Raw genomic sequence first — 23,381 nt, 5'->3', positions numbered from 1 at the left:
ACTAGTACTGCTGTTCCGCCTTGATCTCGAATGACTTTAATATCATCCGCAGCTTTGATCAAGGCCGTTTCAGTGCCATGAAACTTGCGAAACCCAAATTGGGTGCTGTCGAGTAAGTGATGTTCCTCTATGAATTCGCCTTTTCTGCAACTTTTGCCAAGAATGGGAGACTGGCTATCGGTCGATAATTTTTCGGATCGTCCTTGTCAAGATGTGGTTTTTTTAACAGCGCTTTAAGGAGAGTTTTAAGGAGAGTTTTTTTTGAGTGAGTTCAGATAAGTCCCTGATCTAAACATAGCATTACAGATATGGGTAATGACAGGTATCAAGGAATCCATGACAGGTGGAAGAATTTTGAAAGGGCAAGGATCTAAAGCAGGACCAGTTTTAATAGTGGTGATGATGTTGGCAGTTTGGGCTTCTGTAATATCTTTGAACTGAGTAAATAAGGACACAGGGGGTGTGGACTTTATGGTGTTTGAAGGGTTATTGGTGTTAGCAGAGAAAGCTGAGTAAATATCATTGACCTTTGTGAAGAAGAAAGTTGCCAATGCGTCGCAGAGGGATTGTGAGGGAGGAGGATTTAAATCGGGGGAATTCCCTGCTAGCTGCTTAGTGGTGTCATAAAGTTGTTTGGTAGAATTCTTGGCTTGCTCTATCCGTTTGCTAAAATACTTCCTCTTGGCCTCAGTAATCATGGCTTTATATTTAGCAAGCATCTCCTTATAGCGGGTTTTAGTTTCTTCGTTGTAGGACGTCCGCCAGTGCCTCTCCCTATTCCTACAAAGTTGTTTCTGGTTCCTGGGGTCTTCGGTATACCAAGGAGCAGAAGGGGCCGGTCTGTTTCTGATCATATGTTTAAGGGGTACCAGTGAGTTTGTGGCAAGACCCAGCCAGTCCTGGAATTGATTGGTGGCTATGTTGGGATCGGTGGATAGTTTAGGCTCGGAGTTGTCAAGTAGAGTTTTGAGGCTTGAACTGTCTATATCTTTCCAGGCCTTGAAAGGTTCATGACTGGGCGTAAATACATTGGAATTTGGGGCTTCATTGATGGTAATTGTGCCTAAAATTACGTGGTGGTCCAACCGTGTGAGTGGGAGGATGTCAGTTATGCAAACATCCTCATAATTGGAGAAGATGCCGTCCAAAATGTGACCGCCGTCTTGGGTAGGGGAATTAATCAATTGACTGAGCCCAAGAGTATCCATGTCTGATAGAAGTGAGGATGTGTCCCTATCATCTGATTTCTCTATGTGAAAATTAAAGTCACCCAGTACCGTTAAAGATTCTTCCAGTGCTAGGGATTCTAGGATGGTACTTAGATCGGAAAGGAATCCTGAGTGTGCTCTCGGTGGTCTATATAAGAGTATTCCTCTAAAATTATCAGAGGGAGATAATTTAATGGCAAATTGCATGGCTTCACATGAGGATGAAGGAATAGGGGATGTCCTAACTGTATATGTGTCGCAAGCAATAATGGTGAGTCCGCCCCCTTTTTTGCGCTGTCTGTCCTGTCTGTAAACCTTAAAGCCACTTGGGACCGCGATGACTAAGTCTGGGTTAGATGTATTGTTCATCCACGTCTCGGTCATGAACAGTATATCTAGATTCCTCTTTTTTACCAAGTCTGTTATGTCTTGTCTATGTTTTCTAAGTGAGCGAACATTAGTAAGTGCTATCAGAGTGCTCTTTGGGGTCTTCTTGTAGCAAGAGTTGGTGTTTTTGTTTACCAAAGGAAGGATGGCCTTACAGTGGGGACAAAAGTGCATGGATAGTCCGGGGCCAGTGAAGGGTCACATTTGGAGCAACTACTCTCGTAAAATGGGTGCAAATTATGCAGCGCACTATTTGAGTAGTAAAAACTGGGAACTTTGCCATCGTGGCCAGGGTTTACGGCCCTGGGCCCGGTCCAGGCGCAGATGGGCGCAGACGGGCTTGCCTTTGGTGCGCCCGCTGTGCCCGCCCTCTACGCAGACGGGATGGCATTGTGTTTTTATACAGAGTGGAGGAGGGTGGGAGGCGTCCAGCAGCTGGACCGCAACCCTTTACTCCCAGCAAGATGGTGGCTGTAATCCTTGGAGTCACGGCGTCAGCCCCTGAATCGGTGCGCCGTGAGTGCAAAATCTGGTGCCGAGAGCTTCGGTGCGATGCAATTCTCGCCACGAAGTCCGGTAAAGTTGGTAAATAAAAACTACGATTTAAAATATATACAGTTTTTAAAACGGTAATTTACCAGCAAGTAGTAGAATGCATACATAAATGCAAAGGGATAGTGTAGAGAACCCCCGGCTTCCGCCTCAGGGGAGAATAGGCAAATGTCAGAAAAGACCTTAGTCAGACAAAATGCCCCCTTTGAGGAAATGAAGACTTACCACACCATTAACACACACAAGGCTTTATACCAATAAGATGACAGTGGACTTAGAGGATGTAATTAAATTAGGGAATTCTAAAAAATATATATAAAAAGTGTATTCATATATAAACAATATCATATGCATCATGGTACATAATAGAATTCAATAAACAGTCCTAAACATAAATAATGCAATATGATGGTTAAAAGACACTGTCATGATTAAAAAACACTGTAATAATTAAAAAACATGGAGACTAAAACTAATTTCCATTAAAAACCACACATTTGTGCACAAAAAAATAAGTTCATTAAATCAGAATGTTGGGAACAAAACAATGAGGAAAAATAATTTATTTTTAGCAGTGAAAACCACAATTTAAGTAGAAAACTGAAATAGGCAACTGCGACTAGTCATTCAGATGTTTATTATCCATAACAGTTGTCCCCACACATTTTTTAGTTTTCTCCATAGGGCATCAACACGTTTCGGCTTCATGAAGGTGAGAGGTTGTCTCGAGAATCTGACTTTCCTGCAAAATATCATAAAAGGTGCACGAAAATAGTCACTCATTAGCAGTAGTGTTCATAGATATCGCAAAAGCCTTCGACTCTGTCAGCCATGGTCACATTATTCAGAGTCTCGCAAGGCACAGAGTTCCATTATACATCAGAGACATAATAAAAGACTTGTACACTGACTCAACAACATTTTTCAAGGGAAAGAACAACAAAGCAACTCCTGAAATAACAATGAAATCTGGGATTAAACAAGGTGACTCTTTATCCCCACTACTATTTAACATTGCCATGGATCCTCTGATCTGTGATCTTCAGAAAAATGGCAAGGGCTTCACATTTGGATCAGATGTTCTTATTGAGCAAATCACCGCTCTCACCTTTGCCGATGACATCGAAGTACTCAGCAGCACCTGGGAAGGAATGAGTACAAATCTGAAAATCATTGAAAAGTTTAGTAAAACAACAGGATTGAAACTTAATGTGAAAAAGACACATGGATTTTATATCAGTCACCATAAAGATAAAATCCTGATTAACAACTGTAAACCATGGCAGTTTGAAAAGGAAAATATTGAAAACATTCATCCAGGAGAAAGTGAGAGATACCTCGGATTGAACTTTGATCCACACACTGGCCATACAAGCGACAACAAAATTAATGAGGTTCTTGTCAATTGGGCTCAAAAACATCATAATCTAGCACTTAAGCTCATGCAGAAAATAGAAATGTTGTGTCAGTACCTGATCCCTAAACTATCATACAAATTGGAAATGACAGGAACAGAAGCAAAAAAGTTAAATGTTCTGGATCATACAATAAAACAGTATGTCACACTTTCTCTACATCTTCCTGCATACACATGTGATGGTCTCCTATATTCGACAAGATCATTTGGGGGCCTCAGTATACCAAAACTATGTACAAAAATTGGTCTCTAATAAAGTCTGTACTTTATTGTATCTCAGGGCAGCTCCAGACCTGTACATAGCTCATTCACTCATGTATGCAAGAGAAGATATGAATGAATAAAATTGATAACACCATCAAAACGCACCAACTCAACATTTTAGACAGCAGGTTTCTGAGCTATGATTTGAATTTGTTAGCAACATATGATTAGAGAAAAGAAGAATTTTAGAAATGGGCAAATCTCCCTGTCCAAGGTGATAGTATAAAATACTCAGCAAGTAATCCAACCTCAAACTTCTGGATCAGCAAGCATAACAAAATGAAAGGACACCAGTACATAGATGCGCTGTTGTTAAGAGCAAATGTTTTATATACTAGAGAAACCATCCCTAGGGGAAGAAATCGTGCATTTGCTACATGTACTTGTAGGTATTGTAATGATGTTTGCGAAATAATTTCTCACATTTCAGGCGCATGTCCTAAAACAAAGGACATTAGGATAAAAAGACATAACAAAATTCTGGATTTGCTCATTGATAGATCAAAAATGTGTGTTTGGATGGCATATGGGGAACCTTATGTGAAGAATAATCAAGGAGAACTATGAAAAATAGATGTAGTGTTTACCAAAAATGGTACAGCTGTAGTGATTGATGTTTCAATTCGTTATGAAAACTCTCAGAATTCCCTTGAATTAGCGTTTGAGAGTAAAGTGAAATACTATCAGGATCTGTCAAGGCAAATCAAAGATCTCACAAAATGCAACACTGTAAAATGTCATGGCTTTATCGGATGTCGTATTATTTGGCCTCAATGTAATGATGTTGTTCTGTCTGATTTAGGTCTGCAAATGTCATTCCCCTTCTAGAAAAATGTTTGCCTGACTACTTTAGTGGACACTCTTAAAATGTTCCAAGTATTCAGGGACAATTGAGTATCAAGCTTATAATAAGATGTACACTTTCTTAATGCACACATGTCACCTTTATAAAGCATATTGTTTTAACACATAGGTTTATAATTGACACAAGATTCAGTATAGATGGGAATTTTATAGATGTGAATTTTTTAGATGTGCGCTTTCTAGTGGAGCGAAAGAATGTTGTATTGTTGGAAGCAAAAACGAATTGACGCTGATGTGCAGCATAATAACCCAGAATAAGCCACCGCGAGGTGGTACAGAAATAGCCAAATGCCTCATCATCTAATTAGTGATGTGCATGCATGGATGAACGAGATTCCCACTGTCCTACCCTACTAGCTAATGAAACCACAGTCAAGGGAACGGGCTTGGCAGAATCAGCGGGGAAAGAAATACCATGTTTAGCTTGAATCTAGCTCGGCACTGTGAAGAGACATGAGAGGAGTACGATAGGTGAGAGGTGCTTTGGCCGCTGGTGAGATATCACTACTTTTATTGTTTTTTCACTTACCCGGTGAGGCAGGGAGGCGAGCCCCATGGGGTTCTTGCTTCTGGCTCCAAGCGCCCGGTGCCCACTGAGCGCAACCCCCGCCGGGGACAGTGGCAGGTGGGGAGTTTGACTGGGGCAGTACACCTGTCAAACGATAATACAGGTGTCCTAAGGCGGGCTCAGGGAGGATAGAAACCTCCCGCGGAGCAAAAAGGCAAAAGCTTGCTTGATCTTGATTTTCAGTATGAATCCAGACCAAGAAAGCGGGCCCTTCATGATCCTTCTAACTTTTTGGGTTTCAAGCAGGAGGTGTCAGAAATGTTACCATAGGGATAACTGGCTTGTGGCAGTCAAGCGTTCATAGCAATGTCACTTTTTGATCCTTCATGCCGGCTCTTCCTATCATTGTGAAGCAGAATTTACCAAGCGTTTAATTGTTCGCCCACTAATAAGGAACGTGAGCTGGGATTAGACCGTCGTAAGACAGGTTAGTTTTACCCTTCTGATGATGTGTTGTTGCAATAGTAATCCTGCTCAGTACAAGAAGAACCGCAGGTTCAGACATTTGGAGTATGTGCTTGGCTGAGGAGCCAATGGGGCCCAGCTGCGATCTGTGGGATGATGACTGAACGCCTCTAAGTCAGAATCCCCCCTAAACCGTAATGATACCACAGTGCAGTGGAGCCTCGGTTGGCCTAAGATAGCCGGCCTCTCTCGGGGTGCCGGTGCATTGAGCCGCTCGCTTTGGGACCGGAGCGTGGACAGAAAGGGGCCGCCTCCATCGCCCTTAGTGCACTGCATGTTCGTGGGGCGCCCAGTGCTAAATCATTCGTAGACGACCTGAATCTGAATCAAGGTTTTGTAAATAGCAGAGCAGCTACCTCGCTGCGATCTATTGAAAGTCATTCTTTGAGCTAAGCTTTTGTCTCTTCATGCGTGGGTGCCCACGGATGCCCTCCTCCACCATACCCTGGGGTGGGTCCCCCTACCATTGGGCCATTGGGAGGGTCATGTAGGGGGTAATGTGGGTTCGCAGGAGGCTGCCTCCACCACATGCACTCCAGCACAGGGTCCTCCCCCTCCTGTCCCTTCCCCACAGGGGTGCAGGGACACAGGCCACTATCCCTTGCGGGTTGGCAGGGTAACCAGATGTCCTGGCCGGCCGGGCCTCTCCTTCCCGCTGCACCCACCCAAGTCGGGCAGGGAGGTGAGCAGCAGCCCCAGAGAAGGAGCTTCCCGAATGGCTGCCTCAGTGTGCCTGGCCACCCCTTGCCGAACTGCATGGGCGGCTGGGTACGGCACCCTCCCAGGCCATCTGGGCGCTGGGTCATACCAGGCCATCAGGTTGCCTGGCAGAGACCAGAGGGCCCTGCGGGTCGGGTGACCACATGGCCCTGCGGGCCGGGTGACCAAATGGCCCTGTGGGCCTGGTGACCAAATGGCCCTGTAGGCCTGGTGACCAGATGGCCCTGAGGGCTGGGTGACCAGATAGACGAACTAACTCCAACTTTTGTCCTTCCCCAAAGTTTTGTAAGCCCCCTCTATAAGGGGGCTTAATATTCGAGAAAAATGTTTTCCCCGGGCAGGCTGTCGGGGAAAGGACGTGGTCTGGGCTTAACCCTCCTTGGTTCCAGCCGAGGGCCAAGGCGCTGGGGTCCACCGGGGAGGCTCTCACCAGCCAGGCTAGGGTTCCGAAGCTGGGCCCGGACCTGGGGATTGTGCTCCATCCCAGTGTCCCAGGGTACCCCCGTCCTGCAAGCCAGCCGAGTGTCCGGGCGCTGGGGACGGGGGTCCACTGGGTCCCGGGGAGACTCTCCCCGGCCTGGCTCGGGTTCGGACGCCGGGCCTGGAGCTTGTGCCCTGTCCCAGTGTCTCAGGGTGTGGGATCCCCGCATCCTGCAGGCCAGCCGAGGGTCTGGGCGCTGGGGACGGGGATCCACTGGGTCCCAGTGAGGCTCTCCCTGGCCTGGCTATGGTTCGAAAGCTGGCCTGGGCCTGGGGCTTGTGCTCCATCCCAGGGTGCGGGAGCCCCCTGTCCTGCAAGACAGCCAAGGGTCCGGGTGCTGGGGACGGGAGTCCACCGTGTCCCGGGGAGATTCTCCCCGGCCTGGCTAGGGGTCGGAAGCTGGGCCTGGGGCTTGTGTTCCTTCCCAGTGTCCCAGGCTGCGGGAGCCCCCCATCCTGCAAGCCAGCCGTGGGCCAGGGCACTGGGGACAGGGGTCCACAGAGTCCCCTGAAGGCTCTCCCTGGCCTGGCTGGGATTCAGAAGCTGAGGCCAGGCCCGGGGCTCGAGCTCCATCCGGCGGTCCTCCGATGCAGGAGCCCCCTGTACTGCAAGCCAGCCGAGGGTCCGGGCGCTGGGGACGGTGGTCCACCGGGGCCTGGGGAGGATCTCCCCTGCCTGGCTGCTTTCAGATGCAGGTACCGAGCTGGGCAGTGGTGGTGGCTGGCTCTATCCGCTCCATGGAGAGGAGGTGAGTTTTCTGCCCACTCCTAATGATTTGCAAATAGTGAAGCGTAAGTGAAAAGGGGTTGGTTTGGGAATATACACAAAAAGACGGCAACTATCACAGAGGTTCATGTGTAGGAGAGTGTTAGTTGACCAAATCCCAGATATCCAGGAGAACCTGTTCTCCGGGATGGAGTAAAGGATGGGGGCATATTTTGTCGTACAGAAGACAGGTTGGAAGGGTGTATACATTTGCTAAGCTCCCCTAGGGTATATCATAATTCAGCCAAACTCTATGTGTTGTCAACCTGCAAATCCACTTTTGCTCCTACCTAAAGAGTGTTCCCTGTCTTATCTGTGTGTGACTCGCAAGTATGGTCCAGCTATGGTCGTCTGGTGCATGACCGACCATGGTGTAATAGGTGCACATCTTAGTGTGGGTTCTTTTGCATCTGATATTGCTCCGATGTTCGAGCAATTCAAAACGGACAATTAGTAACAATGTGATTTAATGGAGATCTTTTCAAGACTTTTTATGCAGTTGTGTATGACTTGAAAGTGACATCTAGTAAAGAAGGGGACTGCATTCTTGTTAGAGAGTTCACACTGTTTTTTCTGACTTGAAAGGGACTACTAGTAGTTTCTCAAGGTAATTGTAGCAATGTGAAAGGTTAGACTGAGAAGCATTACCAACACTTGTTTTCTTTTTCTTTCCCTTGTAGATGCACTGAGAGCCAGTGATTGCCACCCAGTCCTCGCAGTTATTTCCGAAAATAAGGGCTACGTGACATGTACGTGCAAAAATGGATTTATTGGCAACGGCTTTAAATGCACTGCTAAGTCCAGTTGCAGGAATGACGACTGTTGCGCCTCAGGGTACACATGGGATAAGAAGAGTAAGGCCTGCGTAGATGTTCAAGAGTGCAATGACGTCACCATAAACAACTGCGCCCCCAGAAACACCTGCGTAGATATCAGGGGCAACCACCTGTGCCAGCAGACTCACCCAGCACAATGCGGCTCCACCATCTGTGACCCTGACCAGGATTGCCTCCTTGTTAACGAGCTCCCTCAGTGTGTTGATCCCTGCAAGGACTACCAGGAGCTATTCGGCCCCAGTCGACTTTCCTCAACTAAGTCCAAAGGCCAGTTCTCCAGTGACCGATACCTTTTTGGCTGGTTCCGGTACATCGGTGGTGAGGGGGTGAGAATGCAGGAAGGCTGCGTAGCCGGAGGTCTTAGATGTGGCTCGGCAGAGCCCTTTACCCTGCAAGTTGGAAGCCATCCAGCTGTGGGAGAGGGAATTCGGTCTGTGCAGCTGCTCAAGAACACAGTGGGGTCAAAGTCAACAGACTGCACAAAAAGCGGGTTGATCAAGGTCAAAGCCTGTGCCGCGCCTTCGTCCAAATCCAGCCACAACGGATTCTACATCTACAAGTTCAGCGGGTTGGTCGCCTTTGACGTTTACTGCACAGGTGAGAGCGCTCCCTTCTAACCTACTGATCACACGCAAAGGGGTCTCAGAAGATTGTCTCAGGCAGTCTAGGGCAAAATAGAGCAGTCGGCTCCTCTGAACAAGTTACTGCCATGTAGATAGAGTCAGAAAAACCTGTCGGCCAAATGGAAAAAGATACCTAAATCTGCATCTACGTGTACCCAAAATCACCAGAAGGGAGTTTAAATTTTGGGAGGGATTTTTTTGGGGTAGACTCTGATGTGTAAAATTACACAGCTTAGTTGTGACGAGGCCCTGTAGTGGAGAGTTCAAGCTCCCTCTGGAGGAGCTAGACTCCCATTATTCATTTCTAGATGCTGCAGTCACCGGAACATATGTAATTTGAATGGCCTGCGACATTAATTGGCTGTTTTAACTTTCATCTTTTTAGAGGGCATGGCATAGTTTTGTGGAAATGCGTTCATGCAAGATATAGATGTGTCCATCCCCAAAGGGGTCAGAATAGACCCCTTTCCTCCTTCTGCTCTCTGCAGTGCCTTCTTCTTGGGCAGGCATAGGACTATTCACTAAAACTCAGAGTAAGTTTGAATATGTGAGGTTAGGTGGAATCTGCTTTAATTTTTAGCTGGCTCAATAAATCAGTTAAGACTGATTCAGTCCTGGCCGTTCATTAAGCCCTTTGGTCACATGCCCAAGTATCATCCAAGTCTGCGATTTCATAAATTCAGAGCTCACTCTGGTTTTTTATGGGACCATAAAATAGGACTGTTGAGGAGTTATGTGTGGCACTTTGTATACAAAAAGTAAACCCACATATTCTTAGCCCTGCATGTCAATTTATCAAAATGTCCAAGGTGGTCCAGGTGAGACCATGCAACCTTTGACCCAATGGCATCACAGGGAGTGACATCGCATGACCCTGGACCTGCATCTTCCTGGAATGTGATGTCACATGACCTTCACTCTGAAGTCATCACAGTAATTGACATTACTGAAGCTCTCTAATAGTTGCATGATTATTCTTACGAACAAAAGACATATAAATGTTTATTTTAAATAGAGAATATCTTTTAATTAGGGTGCTGACCTTACATATTAGGGAACATTACTCGTTTATCTTTCTCTTACCTGAACAATACTGTGTTCATTTGTAGAGGATAGTTTAGCGCAACAAAACACCGAACAGTTCTGGGAACCTAAATATTTATACCACAAACTGTCATAATTGGATGGTTCCCCTAAAGTATAACTCAATGAATGAACGAATGAAATTATATTTCTATAGCGCGTAGCTACTCTGAGGCCTCCTAGCGCTTATGGACCGGACAAACGGAAGGCACATCATGCTAATGCGTAGTACTGAAAAGATGGGTTTTGAGAAGTTTGCGGAAGGCCATAAGTTTGGTTCCCCTCAAAGAGTAGGGGGAGGGAGTTCCAAAGATTTGAAGCATTCAGGGAGAAAGAGCGTCCATCCCATCTGGATCTTCGTACTCTCCTTTAGGGTAGCAAGGAAGGCGGAGCTCGACTGATGATTCCTAGGGGGTTGGTATGGGGTGACAAGGGACTGAATAATGGCTGAGCCAGATTTCCAGATGGCTCTGTGAGCCAAGCACATGGCCTTAAGCTGTGTCCTAGCCCGGATTGGGAGCCAGTGCAGATTCCTCAAAGCGGTTTTGCTGATTGTCTCCCAGGAATCTGGAGAAGAAGGCGAGCCGCACATTTCTGGATCACTTGTAGTTTCTGAGTTGTGGACTGAGAGGCGCCCAGATACAGCTCATTCCCATAGTCCAGGCGGGACAGTATGAGGGCTTGAACCATAATTCTTCTTGCCTGCAAAGGGAGCAGGGGGAGGATCTTTCGTAGCATTCTCAATAGGCCAAAACACGTAGCAGAGGAGCTTAGTGGCTTGATGATGAAAACAGAGGGAGCTGTCAAGCCACATGCCCAGACTCTTGATCTTCTGTTTTGGAACTAGAGTAGGGCCGAGAGGGAGATGGAGGTTTGCCCAAAAACATCAGTTCGGTCTTGTCCCCATTTAGCTTAAGGTGAGATAGTTCCATCCATTCAGCTACTGCCTCTAGGCAGGTACCCCGAGTGAAAAATGATCCTTCGAGGTGGCTTAATGCCACAACCAGTTGGGTATCATCCGCATAGGTAATGATCTTTATGCCGAATGGAAAGTCTATGTCTGCCAAAGGGGCCAAATAGGTGGTAAAAGTGTGGGGCTCAAGGAGGAACCCTGGGGAACCCCACAATTAAGAGGCCACCTATTTGATGTGGCAGTTCCCTCGAAGACTTGAAAGAACCGGTCCCTTAGAAAGGACTGGAACCCTGTAAGTGCCATATCTGTCACTCCCAGATTTTTTAGTTGCTCAAGCAGGATGTTATGAACAACAGTGTCAAAGGCGGCACTGAAATCTAAACGAATGATAGCTACTGAGCAGCCCTGGTCCAGAAGTCTCCTTGCCTCTTCTGTTACTGATAGAAGGGCCGTCTATATCCCGAGCTGAGGGCAAAATCATGTTTGAGAGACATGGAGCAAGTTGTTGGATTCAAAGTACTGCACCAGAGTGGTGTTTATGTGTCTCTCAATCAGCTGGCTCCACCAGGGAAGGAGAGAAAGGGGTCGATAATTGGCCATATTGGAGTGATCTAAATTGGGTTTTCTCAGAAGGGCTCTGACCTGAGCATACTTCCAGGCCGGGGGCACCATGCTGGATGTGATGGAAGAGTTTAAAATATCCAAAATTACCGGGCAAATCGCATTGATCTCTAGCGAGAGATGCTGGGGGGGGAAGCGGGGTCCACGAGCGAGCCCGAGGTTACCCTGAGGATAAGTAACTCCAGTGAATCAGCATCTAACAGAGGAAAGCCTCCTAATAGCACTGTAGTTCAGGTTGTAAACTACGATTACTGAGAGCTGTAGACTCAGTCTGTGAGGGGGGGAAAGGCATACATATCAATCGAATTACTTGATGGAAATATTCTGCCAAGTTTTTACAGTGGTCTGGTGCTTCCTCTGTATTAGGTCTCTGAATTACCTTAAAAAATCATAAGGAAAGGCAAAAAAAACTTCAAAGAAAATAATAGTAATTATGACATTTGTATTAACGGATATTGGCGATGGGGCCTATTCACAAAGGTAAATTTGATCTTAAATTTAAGTTTGCGAACAAATTTACCTCATCAATGTCTTCCAGGAATTTACTAAGTGCCGGATGTATCAAAGAGATTTACCCATTCTGGGGGCAGATTTACAAGGACGGGTGCATCTCTGCATGTATTAGCAAGCAAGGATGTGTAAGTACCGATGCAACACACAATTCTACCCTTGAGCCACCACGGATGTGCCGCATTTACAATGCGGTGCTCCCTGGCGCAGGGATAGACAGATGTGTGTCGCATCTGATGGCGTAAGCGCAGTATATTGCTGGAGTCATGTCAAAAGCACGACGTAACTCCAGCAATGTTCAGGGACCGCCCATACCTAACGTGCTGCGCCACTCCAAGGTTTCGTGACAGCTACCTCTGAAAAGTGACAGTGAAATCTTGTAGATTTCCTTGCATCCCTTTTTACGAGGCTTTTTCTGACGGAACGCCCACCCTGTATACATTAAACCTGAAGCATGTTTAATGTGGCACAGGGCTTTACAATGTGACGTATCTCCCTAGATGTGTCACGTTGTAAATAAGTTGCAAATAAGTTGCAATGTGGCGTATGGTTTACGCCGCCGCTGCATCACAGAATTGACGCAACAGCTGCGTAAATGTGTAGGAGGCTTGTAAATCTGCCCCTCTGTGTTTATGGGAAAATGTGTTCATACATATGGCCCTAAGAGAATTCTATGATTCATGGCAGGCAGGAGCATTCATACGGATGCTGTTATCATGGCCATGAGAGACAAGTTCTCTTCACCCGTAAATCACACTCAAAGGTTGGGATTTTATGTTATTTCTAAGTATTACTATGGCCTGATTTAGAGTTTGCCAAAAGTGACAAGGATTTCTGTTACGTTTGTGACACAGTAACCCAGCCACCAAATTCTAATTCAGCCCCTAAATGTGGTTTGCCTGGCAAGTTGTTAAATGCCTGCAATCTAGTAGTATGTTTGTAGGCATTTCCGCATTCCTATCATTACCCTTTTCATTCTGGAAATGGTTGTAGTGTTACCACGGTCAAGTGCTTGTGTAAATCCCTTCCTAAGCATGAAGGGGAATTAATTTGCCCCAAACTTGATGTGGTGTAGAGGGAGAGGTTTCTTCAGAGAGAAAAATATTTTTCCTGCAGAGAATAAAAGAAAAAAACTTGCATTTGCTTTGGAGGATTCATTTTCCCTGTGGAGAATTCTCTAACACAGAAAGCTTCCTACAATGTGGATGGAATCCAAAGTTATAAATCATGGGATTCTCCAAGGAATGCACAGGGAAACATGTCCCCAGGCACAGCTTTGAAAGCAGAGTTCAATTCAAATTCATAACTGCAGTCAAAATTAGATTTAAAAATCACAGTGTAGTTGTACTCATTTTTTTGTGAATCTGGCTCAAACATTGAATATGAGGTGCATGAGATCCTCAGCCACATCTGATTGTGAACAATACAAGGCCATCTCAATGTCGCTTTACAAAGTCACCTTCTTAGTAAATGAGAGAACACCCTACCCTCAAAATAGCTAATCATACGAATCATCCCTGTGAACTGTTGAACATCAATTCCATGTGTTATAAAAAGCCAGGATCTTTACTTGAGTGAATGAATCCAATCATTGTATGTGCAATATGCACCAAAATCTAAAATAGTTTCAAATATTTTTTGAGAGTCAATAGATGGTCCCTATATTGCGAGTAATACCTTATTTGCACAGTCATTACAGAATGCAAGTCAGATTTCTAGCAGCAATGTACCACAACTGTCTCGTCTTCTGATTTATGTTGCTCACTAGGAGTCCCAAGTGTAATAAGCATTTGCAATGCGATAGGTCTCACATTTGTGAGAGTTGGAACTATTGGCGTTGTGAATGGCAATGTCTTTTACCTATGTATTTTGGTTTGGAGTGTAGTGGATGTATAAGCAGAGAGACACAGCTGCAGCACTGTCTAGAGGACTAAGAATGGGGAATCACCACTGGGAACAGAGACACAGCTGCAGCACTGCCTAGAGGATTTAGGTTAGAGGAGTTACCAACAGGACCAAAGAAGCAGCGGCAGCACTGTCTCGGGGACTGGGAATGAGGAATTACCACTGGGAACAGAAACACAACTGCAGCCCTGCCTAGAGGACTTAGAATGGGGAAGTTACTGACCGGACTAGAGAAGAAGCTGCAGCACTGTCTGTAGAACTTAGAATGAGGAATAGCCACAGTAACCAGAGACACAGCTGCAGCACTGCCTAGAGGACTTAGAATGGGAGAGTTAATGATGGGACCAAAGAAGCAGCTAGAAGCAATGTTGAGAGGCTAAGAATGAGGAATTACCACTGGGAACAGAGAGACAGCTGCACCACTGCCTAGAGGAGTTAGAATGGAGGAGTAACTGATGGGACCATACAACCCCCTTTTCTAAATCGTTTTTGGCCACTATAGGTGTGGCAGGGTATACTCAGACATGAGTCCCTTTCTCACTGCTCCATCAGGATTCAAGCAAGCCGGGCCGAAGAAGGCTGAAATGCCAGAAACCGGTCCCCGGTAGCTTGTCTCCTTTCTGGTGAAGAATTGGCTTGGTAGTTTAGTCTGCCCTGTTCCCATGATGCACTGGGCCAGGGACAGACTGATTTGCATATAGCCAGGTTCTGAGCTGGGATGGGGCAGTGAGATAAATAACGGTGATGGATCAAGCCCTGATCTTTGGACTGGGTAAGAGTGGTCTGTTTAACTCAGACACTCTGTTCATCACCACCCCCTTTTCTAAATCGTTTTTGGCCACTATAGGTGTGGCAGGGTATACTCAGACATGAGTCCCTTTCTCACTGCTCCATCAGGATTCAAGCAAGCCGGGCCGAAGAAGGCTGAAATGCTAGAAACCGGTCCCCGGTAGCTTGTCTCCTTTCTGGTGAAGAATTGGCTTGGTACTTTAGTCTGCCCTGTTCCCATGATGCACTGGGCCAGGGACAGACTGATTTGCATATGGCCAGGTTCTGAGCTGGGATGGGGCAGTGAGATAAATAACGGTGATGGATCAAGCCCTGATCTTTGGACTGGGTAAGAGTGGTCTGTTTAACTCAGACACTCTGTTCATCACCACCCCCTTTTCTAAATCGTTTTTGGACACTATAGGTGTGGCAGGGTATACTCAGACATGAGTCCCTTTCTCACTGCTCCATCAGGATTCAAGCAAGCCGGGCCGAAGAAGGCTGAAATGCCAGAAACCGGTCCCCGGTAGCTTGTCTCCTTTCTGGTGAAGAATTGGCTTGGTAGTTTAGTCTGCCCTGTTCCCATGATGCACTGGGCCAGGGACAGACTGATTTGCATATAGCCAGGTTCTGAGCTGGGATGGGGCAGTGAGATAAATAACGGTGATGGATCAAGCCCTGATCTTTGGACTGGGTAAGAGTGGTCTGTTTAACTCAGACACTCTGTTCATCACCACCCCCTTTTCTAAATCGTTTTTGGCCACTATAGGTGTGGCAGGGTATACTCAGACATGAGTCCCTTTCTCACTGCTCCATCAGGATTCAAGCAAGCCGGGCCGAAGAAGGCTGAAATGCCAGAAACCGGTCCCCGGTAGCTTGTCTCCTTTCTGGTGAAGAATTGGCTTGGTAGTTTAGTCTGCCCTGTTCCCATGATGCACTGGGCCAGGGACAGACTGATTTGCATATAGCCAGGTTCTGAGCTGGGATGGGGCAGTGAGATAAATAATGGTGATGGATCAAGCCCTGATCTTTGGACTGGGTAAGAGTGGTCTGTTTAACTCAGACACTCTGTTCATCACCACCCCCTTTTCTAAATCGTTTTTGGCCACTATAGGTGTGGCAGGGTATACTCAGACATGAATCCCTTTCTCACTGCTCCATCAGGATTCAAGCAAGCCGGGCCGAAGAAGGCTGAAATGCCAGAAACCGGTCCCCGGTAGCTTGTCTCCTTTCTGGTGAAGAATTGGCTTGGTAGTTTAGTCTGCCCTCTTCCCATGATGCACTGGGCCAGGGACAGACTGATTTGCATATAGCCAGGTTCTGAGCTGGGATGGGGCAGTGAGATAAATAACGGCGATGGATCAAGCCCTGATCTTTGGACTGGGTAAGAGTGGTCTGTTTAACTCAGACACTCTGTTCATCACCACCCCCTTTTCTAAATCGTTTTTGGCCACTATAGGTGTGGCAGGGTATACTCAGACATGAGTCCCTTTCTCACTGCTCCATCAGAATTCAAGCAAGCCGGGCCGAAGAAGGCTGAAATGCCAGAAACCGGTCCCCGGTAGCTTGTCTCCTTTCTGGTGAAGAATTGGCTTGGTAGTTTAGTCTGCCCTGTTCCCATGATGCACTGGGCCAGGGACAGACTGATTTGCATATAGCCAGGTTCTGAGCTGGGATGGGGCAGTGAGATAAATAACGGTGATGGATCAAGCCCTGATCTTTGGACTGGGTAAGAGTGGTCTGTTTAACTCAGACACTCTGTTCATCACCACCCCCTTTTCTAAATCGTTTTTGGCCACTATAGGTGTGGCAGGGTATACTCAGACATGAGTCCCTTTCTCACTGCTCCATCAGGATTCAAGCAAGCCGGGCCGAAGAAGGCTGAAATGCCAGAAACCGGTCCCCGGTAGCTTGTCTCCTTTCTGGTGAAGAATTGGCTTGGTAGTTTAGTCTGCCCTGTTCCCATGATGCACTGGGCCAGGGACAGACTGATTTGCATATAGCCAGGTTCTGAGCTGGGATGGGGCAGTGAGATAAATAACGGTGATGGATCTAGCCCTGATCTTTGGACTGGGTAAGAGTGGTCTGTTTAACTCAGACACTCTGTTCATCACCACCCCCTTTTCTAAATCATACTAACAGCTAGCAGCACTGCCTAGACATTTAAGAATAAGGAATTACCTCTAAATCCAGAGACAATACTGCAGGACTGCTTAGAGGAAATAGATTATGGGAATTACTTACGGAACCAGAGAAGTAGCTAGCAGCACTGTCTAGCAAGGTAAGAATGAGGAATTACCACTGGGACTAGATAAGCAGCTAGTAGCACTGTGTAGCGGACATAGAATTTGAGAATTACTGATGAGACCAGAGAAACAGCAAGCTGCACTGTCTGGAGAATTTAGAATGAGCAATTACCACTGGAAACAGAGATATAGCTGCAGCACTGCCTAGTTGACTTACAACATGGGAGTTACTGCCCTATGGGGGACAAGTGAAGAAGCTAGCAGCACTGTCTGGAGGACTAAGAATGAGGAATTACAGATGAGACCAGAGAAGCAGGTAGCAGCACTGTTAAGAGGGCATTGAATGAGAAATTACTGACAGGACCAAAAAAGCAGCTAGCAGCATTGTCTAGAGTATTTGGAATGAGGAATTACTGACAGGACAAAAGAAGCAGCTTTAGTACTGCCTGGAGGACCTGAAATGTGGGCATTACCGAAAGGACCAGAGAAGCAGCGGAATCACTGTCTAGAGGACTTATAATGAGGGATTACGAATGAGACCAGAGAAGCAGCTAGTGGCACTGCCAGGAGGCCTTAGAATGATGAATTACGGATGGGACCAGAGCAGCAGCTCGCAGCACTGCCTAGAGAACTAAGATAGAGGAATTACCATTGTGACCAGAGACAGCATTGCCTAAAGGTCTTAGAATGGCTGAGGTACTGATAGGATGAGGGAAGCAGCTAGTAGCACTGCCTAGAGGACTAAGAGTGAGGAATTAGCACTGGGAATATAAATACAGCTGCAGCACTGCCTAGAAGACTTTAAATATGGGAATTACTGATGGGGCCAGAGAGCAGCTGCAGCACTATCTAGAGGTCTTCAAATGAAGACTTACCAATGAGACCAGGGAAGCAGCTAGCAGCACTGTTGAGGGAACTTAAAAATTGAGGAATTACTGATGGGACCGGAGAAGAAGATAGCAACACTGCATAGAGGGCTAAGAATGAGGAATTACCACTGGGAAAAGAGATGCAGCTTCAGCACTTCCTAGAGGACTTAGATTGCAAGAGTTACTGATGTGACCAGAGTCTCAGCTAGCAGCATCGTTTGGAAGACTTAGATTGAGGAATTACCACTGGGACCAGAGTAGCAGCTACACGCACTGTTTATAAGACTTAGAATGAGGAATTACCACTGGAACTGGAAAAGCAGCTAGCAGCACTGCCTAGGGGACTTAGAATGAATAATAAGTGACCGGACCAGAGAAGCTGCTAGCAGCACTGTGTAGAGGTCTTAGAATGAGGAATTACCACTGGGACCATGAAACAGCTAGCAGCACTGTCTAGAGGACTTAGAATGAGGTATTACCGATGGAACCAGAGAAGAACCTAGCAGCACTGTCTCATAGAATGTTTCAGTGTTGCTCCTAAAGAGAGAGCCTGGCCTTTAATGATACCACACTGCCTGAGTTAAAAACATCTAAGTGTGCCTTTGCAATCTGGAAAACATATCACTTGAGTCTCTTTTTCACTTAAAAACAGCTAAGCCCTAAACAAAAATCTCTTGTAAATAAAATATAATTTGCTGATATTACATAGAATTCATGATCGGATTTAGTATCCAACACATGCTTTATTACTGGTAAGCGAAGGTTAGACTTCATAAAAACTGGTTGTCAAACGTTACCGCCTTACCACAAAAACTCCACACGGGATGGAAGTTCTCAAGGCACTACTGTTGTTTGCCATTTATGCAGCCTACATAGAAACAAGCATTTACAATGCAACGGTTTCGCCTTTGGAAATGTTAGAGCTATTGGCATTGTAAATGACAATGTTTTTATTTATGTGTTCGTTTTGAAAACCGATAAATAAATCGCATTGTCATTTACAATGCCAATAGCTTAATCTCTCACAAATGTCACACACACCCACACCCACAGAGAGCCCCCCCACACAAAGCCCCTCCACACAGAGCCCCCCCACACACACAGGGCCCCCCACACACACATGCACAGAGCCCCCCCCACACACACCACACAGAGCCCCCCACACACACCCACTCAGAGCCCTCACACACACAGCGAGCCCCCCCCCCCACACACCCAGACAGAGCCCTCCACACACCCACAGAGAGCCCCCCACACACCCACACAGAGCCCACCCACACAGAGCCCTCCACACACCCACACAGAGCCCCTCCATGCACCCACACAGAGCCCCCCCACACACTCACACAGAGCCCCCCCACACACCCACACAGAGCCCTCCACACACCCACACAGAGCCCTCCACACACTGCGAGCCCCCCTGTGCAAGTTATACACTGTTGTTAGAGATGAACCAACCGCATAGGTAACCAACAGGTGTAAAAAGGACTTCAAAGGTGACAGACTGGGGAGAGAGATGATGATGTAGGAGTGAGAGAGAGAGGGATTGTGCAGAGAAAAGAGGAGTGTGAAAAGGGTTGTACAAAGCAAGAAGTCTGAGAGGGAGTGTGTAGATAATGGGTAGGTTTGGGTGGGAGAAGCTCTTTGTGTAACATCAGGTGTACAAGGGATTGTACAGGCAACAAACAAGTGTGAAAGGGGCTGCAATGATGTACACTGGTGAAAGGGAGTGCTGCAGACAATAGTGAGGTGTCACAGAGGAACAGCAGACAGTAGGTAGGTGTGAGATAGCTGGTCTGTGAAACTAACTCAAAGGTGGGAAAGGGTTCTTCACAGGCAAGAGACTGGTGTCAAAGGGTGTAAAATACATTTGCACAGAGCAGGCTGTGAGAGATGGGGGAAAGCAAGTCACAATGCCCTTTGGGGCATATTATCAAGGGGGTTTATCTCCGCTTTTTTGGCTTTAAAAGCCAAGAAAGCGGAGATAAAATTATCTCCCTATTACCAAGCTGTCGCTACCACCAGTTAGTGACAGCTAATAGGAGATAGCGACCATCTTGGGCCCGCTTTGTATGTCAGTGATATTTATCACTAATGACATGCAAAGTGGGCGTGCCAAGATGTTAGCAACTGGAAACAGTCCCTAACATCGCTATCTCCTATTACCAACTTTTGGAGATATTCGCGCTAAGCGCGAATATCTCCAAAAGCTAACACCTGCCCTGAGCAGTTCTTAGCCATGTTATCCAATGGGAGGTGGATAACATGGCTAAGAGCATTTGCTCGAAAATGCATGAATATCGCTGACTTTTCAGCGATATTCATGCATTGCGGCCGTTTTTTATCGCATTTGCGATAAACCTTGCTAATAGCAAGGTTTATCTGCGATAAAAATCGCCGATGTGCGGCGATAATTTTTGTCTCTAAACAAGTTAGAGACAAAAATTATCGCTAGTTGTTGGTAATATGCCCCACTATTTCCAACAGGGTTGTGTTATCTGCAGAAAATGGTCAGCACCAAAGGAGCTCAAAATGAGGCCAAGTGAAGGCACCCAAGGGGTGCAGCAGTAGATTAACCACCCAAGAGGGGGATTTAGAAAGTACCACATAGTCACAGTACATTAAGAGCACAACACAAAGCCTTGTCCGTGCCAGAAAGTAAGGGGTATAACTAAATGCATACGTACCACTAACGTCAATTTCTGTGGCTTAATGTGCAGTTTTCATGCCACAAAATCTATAACTGAGCCCTTTTATTTTTACTCTTTGTTAAACATTTTCTGGACTTTGGGTGAAAAAAAAACAGTATTATAATGGACAATGCATCGCTTCCAGTTCACTCTGGTCATTGTATAATTATGTAAGGCAGGGTGCCTATTTTGGAGGCGAACGTAGCAGACAATCTGTAACAAAACTATTTTAATAAAAAGAAATTTCACATGTATTTCTTGCCGCTGAGATATAAAGATGCTTGAAGAACACGTATCGACAAAACCAACAGAAATGGCCTTTGGGACTCATTGATTTTGCCACTGGTTTTTAGCAATGATCTACAGCATCTCCGGAGCATCACAAGGTGGGGGGAGTGAAGGGGGGGGCGGCAAGATTGATGTCACACGTGAAGAGGAGAATCACAAAGGATGCACATGGATGGAAGCATCACAAAGGGAATTGGGTAGGGTGATACAACATGTAGTGTGCAGGTGGAATGAAGAATCGCAAAGGATGAGGGTGGGGAAACAACACAGAGGGTGCTGGTGGCAGAAAGTAACATGGAGGTCGGGGTTAAGGGGAAGCAACAGGAGAAAGAAAGTCATGGAGCGGGTGGGGAGGAGCTCATGGATTAGAAAGCAACTCTTGGGGGAGACGTAAAGGAGGGCAGCATAACATGGACACGCAGGGGAGAAGCGCACAGGTGACAGAGAAAGGAACACACCACAAAGGGAATTGGGTAGGGTGATACAACATGTAGTGTGCAGGTGGAATGAAGAATCGCAAAGGATGAGGGTGGAGAAACAACACAGAGGGTGCGGGTGGCAGAAAGTAACATTGAGGTCGGGGTTAGGGGGAAGCAACAGGCGAAAGAACGTCATGGAGCGGGTGGGGAGGAGCACATGGATTAGAAAGCAACTCTTGGGGAGACGTACAGGAGGGCAGCATAACATGGACAGGCAGGGGAGAAGCGCACAGGTGATGGGAAACTACGTCCTCCCGGTCCCGCCCACAACCAGGCGGCGGGCCGGACATCTTCTTCCGGTGTTTCCTCTGGGCTGCGGCGGAAATCAAAGTGTGACTCTGAATGTGTGTTACCATCGCCCCCCTCTCTCCGGGTACCTCTTGCATCGCGCACTGCCATACTCCCGGTCAGTCCCACGGCCTCCCTTGTCTTAGTCCCGGAACTGGAGACTTAGTGGCTGCGCACACTGTAAACAAGCATTTACAAGTGGTGCGGTAACGGGCACACGGAGAGCGGGGGGGGGCAGGGGCGGGAACAGGCACACGGAGAGCAGGAGGGGGGTCGGGAACGGGATAAAAACAAAAGTATTAAAAAATGCTGCTTATCTGATCAGCGGCCTCAGTGCACAGCCCACCCCTGCAAAAGACACGGTGGAAATGAAGAAAACATGGCAAGACAAAAAAAAAATTGCACACGCCCACCACCGCAATGACGATCGGAAACGGTGGAGAGGGAAGAAATCGTGGGAACGCCCACGAATCTGGTCCGGCCATGACGGACAGATCTCTGTTCCAATGGCTAGCCTCCATTTATGGAGCTAGCCAATGGAACAGAGGGCAGATTCCCAAGCCACTTTACTGTAAACAGAAGGTTTTTGCCTGCGCAAAAAAGCTGCGCAGTGCGCAGCCTTTCGCTTAGGCAAAACCTAAAAATGGCCTACGTACAGGCGCCCGACTGGGGCGATTTCAGCTGCACCGCACCAATCACAACTCTGCCGTTGCAGCGTTGTGAGTGGCTTAGGGAAGGGGAGGGGAGGGAGGCTGCCTAAAACGTGCCAGAAGCAGCAGGAGCTGAGGCAATGGTACACGATGCGGAGGAAGGTACATTTTTGTATTTTAATACTTTCCCGCTCCCCCGACCACCCCTCCCCCCCCTACACCAGCCCGTCTTGCTACTGCCAGCTTCTAAGATCAGCTTTGGACCCAGCAAGTATGTTTTTATTTTATTTTACAAGTTAGTCACTGAATGCACTGTACCCTAAACCGCTGACATCAAAAGAGAATGTTGACCACATATATGGTCTGCTACTCCTTCTTAGCATTCTTTTATTTCAAATACAAAAATTTTGCATCGAAATCAAAATGAAATGTGAGTATTTCAGTTAAAACACCTGAGCCTCATTGGTCAGCACAAGCGCCGCCTTCCACTATTGTAATTTCAGGCTAATAAGACACATTTATAGAAATCCTTTTTGTTTGTCCATCTAAAATATCAATTATGTGCCTGGGATAACACAGGCTCGTTAGAACTCTTGTGGTAAATTAAATACAACGCAAACAAGAAATTATGTGAAGGTCACAGCCTCCCTGCTTCCCCACCACTATTTGTTACATCTGTCAAATCTCAGATGTAGTTTCTGGAAAAATGATGCATGCCCCCATGACACGCACCAAGCGCTAGACGATCTTTATAATGTGGGAATATGCTGAACTCAGTTTAAGTGTTGCGTTGCTCTCTCTCTTGTATACTGCCATCAGAATGAAACAGAATTTAAGTTAGACATGTTCGCCCCTGTTTCACGTGTGCTTCAAAGACAACGAGAGCGCACTGCCATGAGCGGACGTCCAAAGGCATCGCCT

The 23,381-nt window shown here is 46.6% G+C and overlaps 1 protein-coding gene and 1 pseudogene across 2 annotated transcripts in view; both read left to right on the top strand.

The window, feature by feature from the left end:
• LOC147733090 (uncharacterized) overlaps positions 1-23,381 on the top strand; it is a 254,289-nt gene that overhangs the window by 129,973 nt on the left and 100,935 nt on the right. For both annotated transcript variants that reach the window (XM_086957638.1, XM_086957639.1), the window contains exon 3: positions 8,372-9,124. In XM_086957638.1, coding sequence (XP_086813764.1) covers positions 8,372-9,124 — 753 coding nt within the window. The remainder of the gene's footprint in view (positions 1-8,371; positions 9,125-23,381) is intronic.
• LOC147733091 (28S ribosomal RNA) lies at positions 5,083-6,123 on the top strand (annotated as a pseudogene).

The sequence above is a fragment of the Lissotriton vulgaris genome, chromosome 2_1 (genome assembly GCF_964263255.1).
Source record: "Lissotriton vulgaris chromosome 2_1, aLisVul1.2, whole genome shotgun sequence".
NCBI lineage: Eukaryota > Metazoa > Chordata > Amphibia > Caudata > Salamandridae > Lissotriton > Lissotriton vulgaris.
This window is presented reverse-complemented; position numbering and strand designations above follow the sequence as displayed.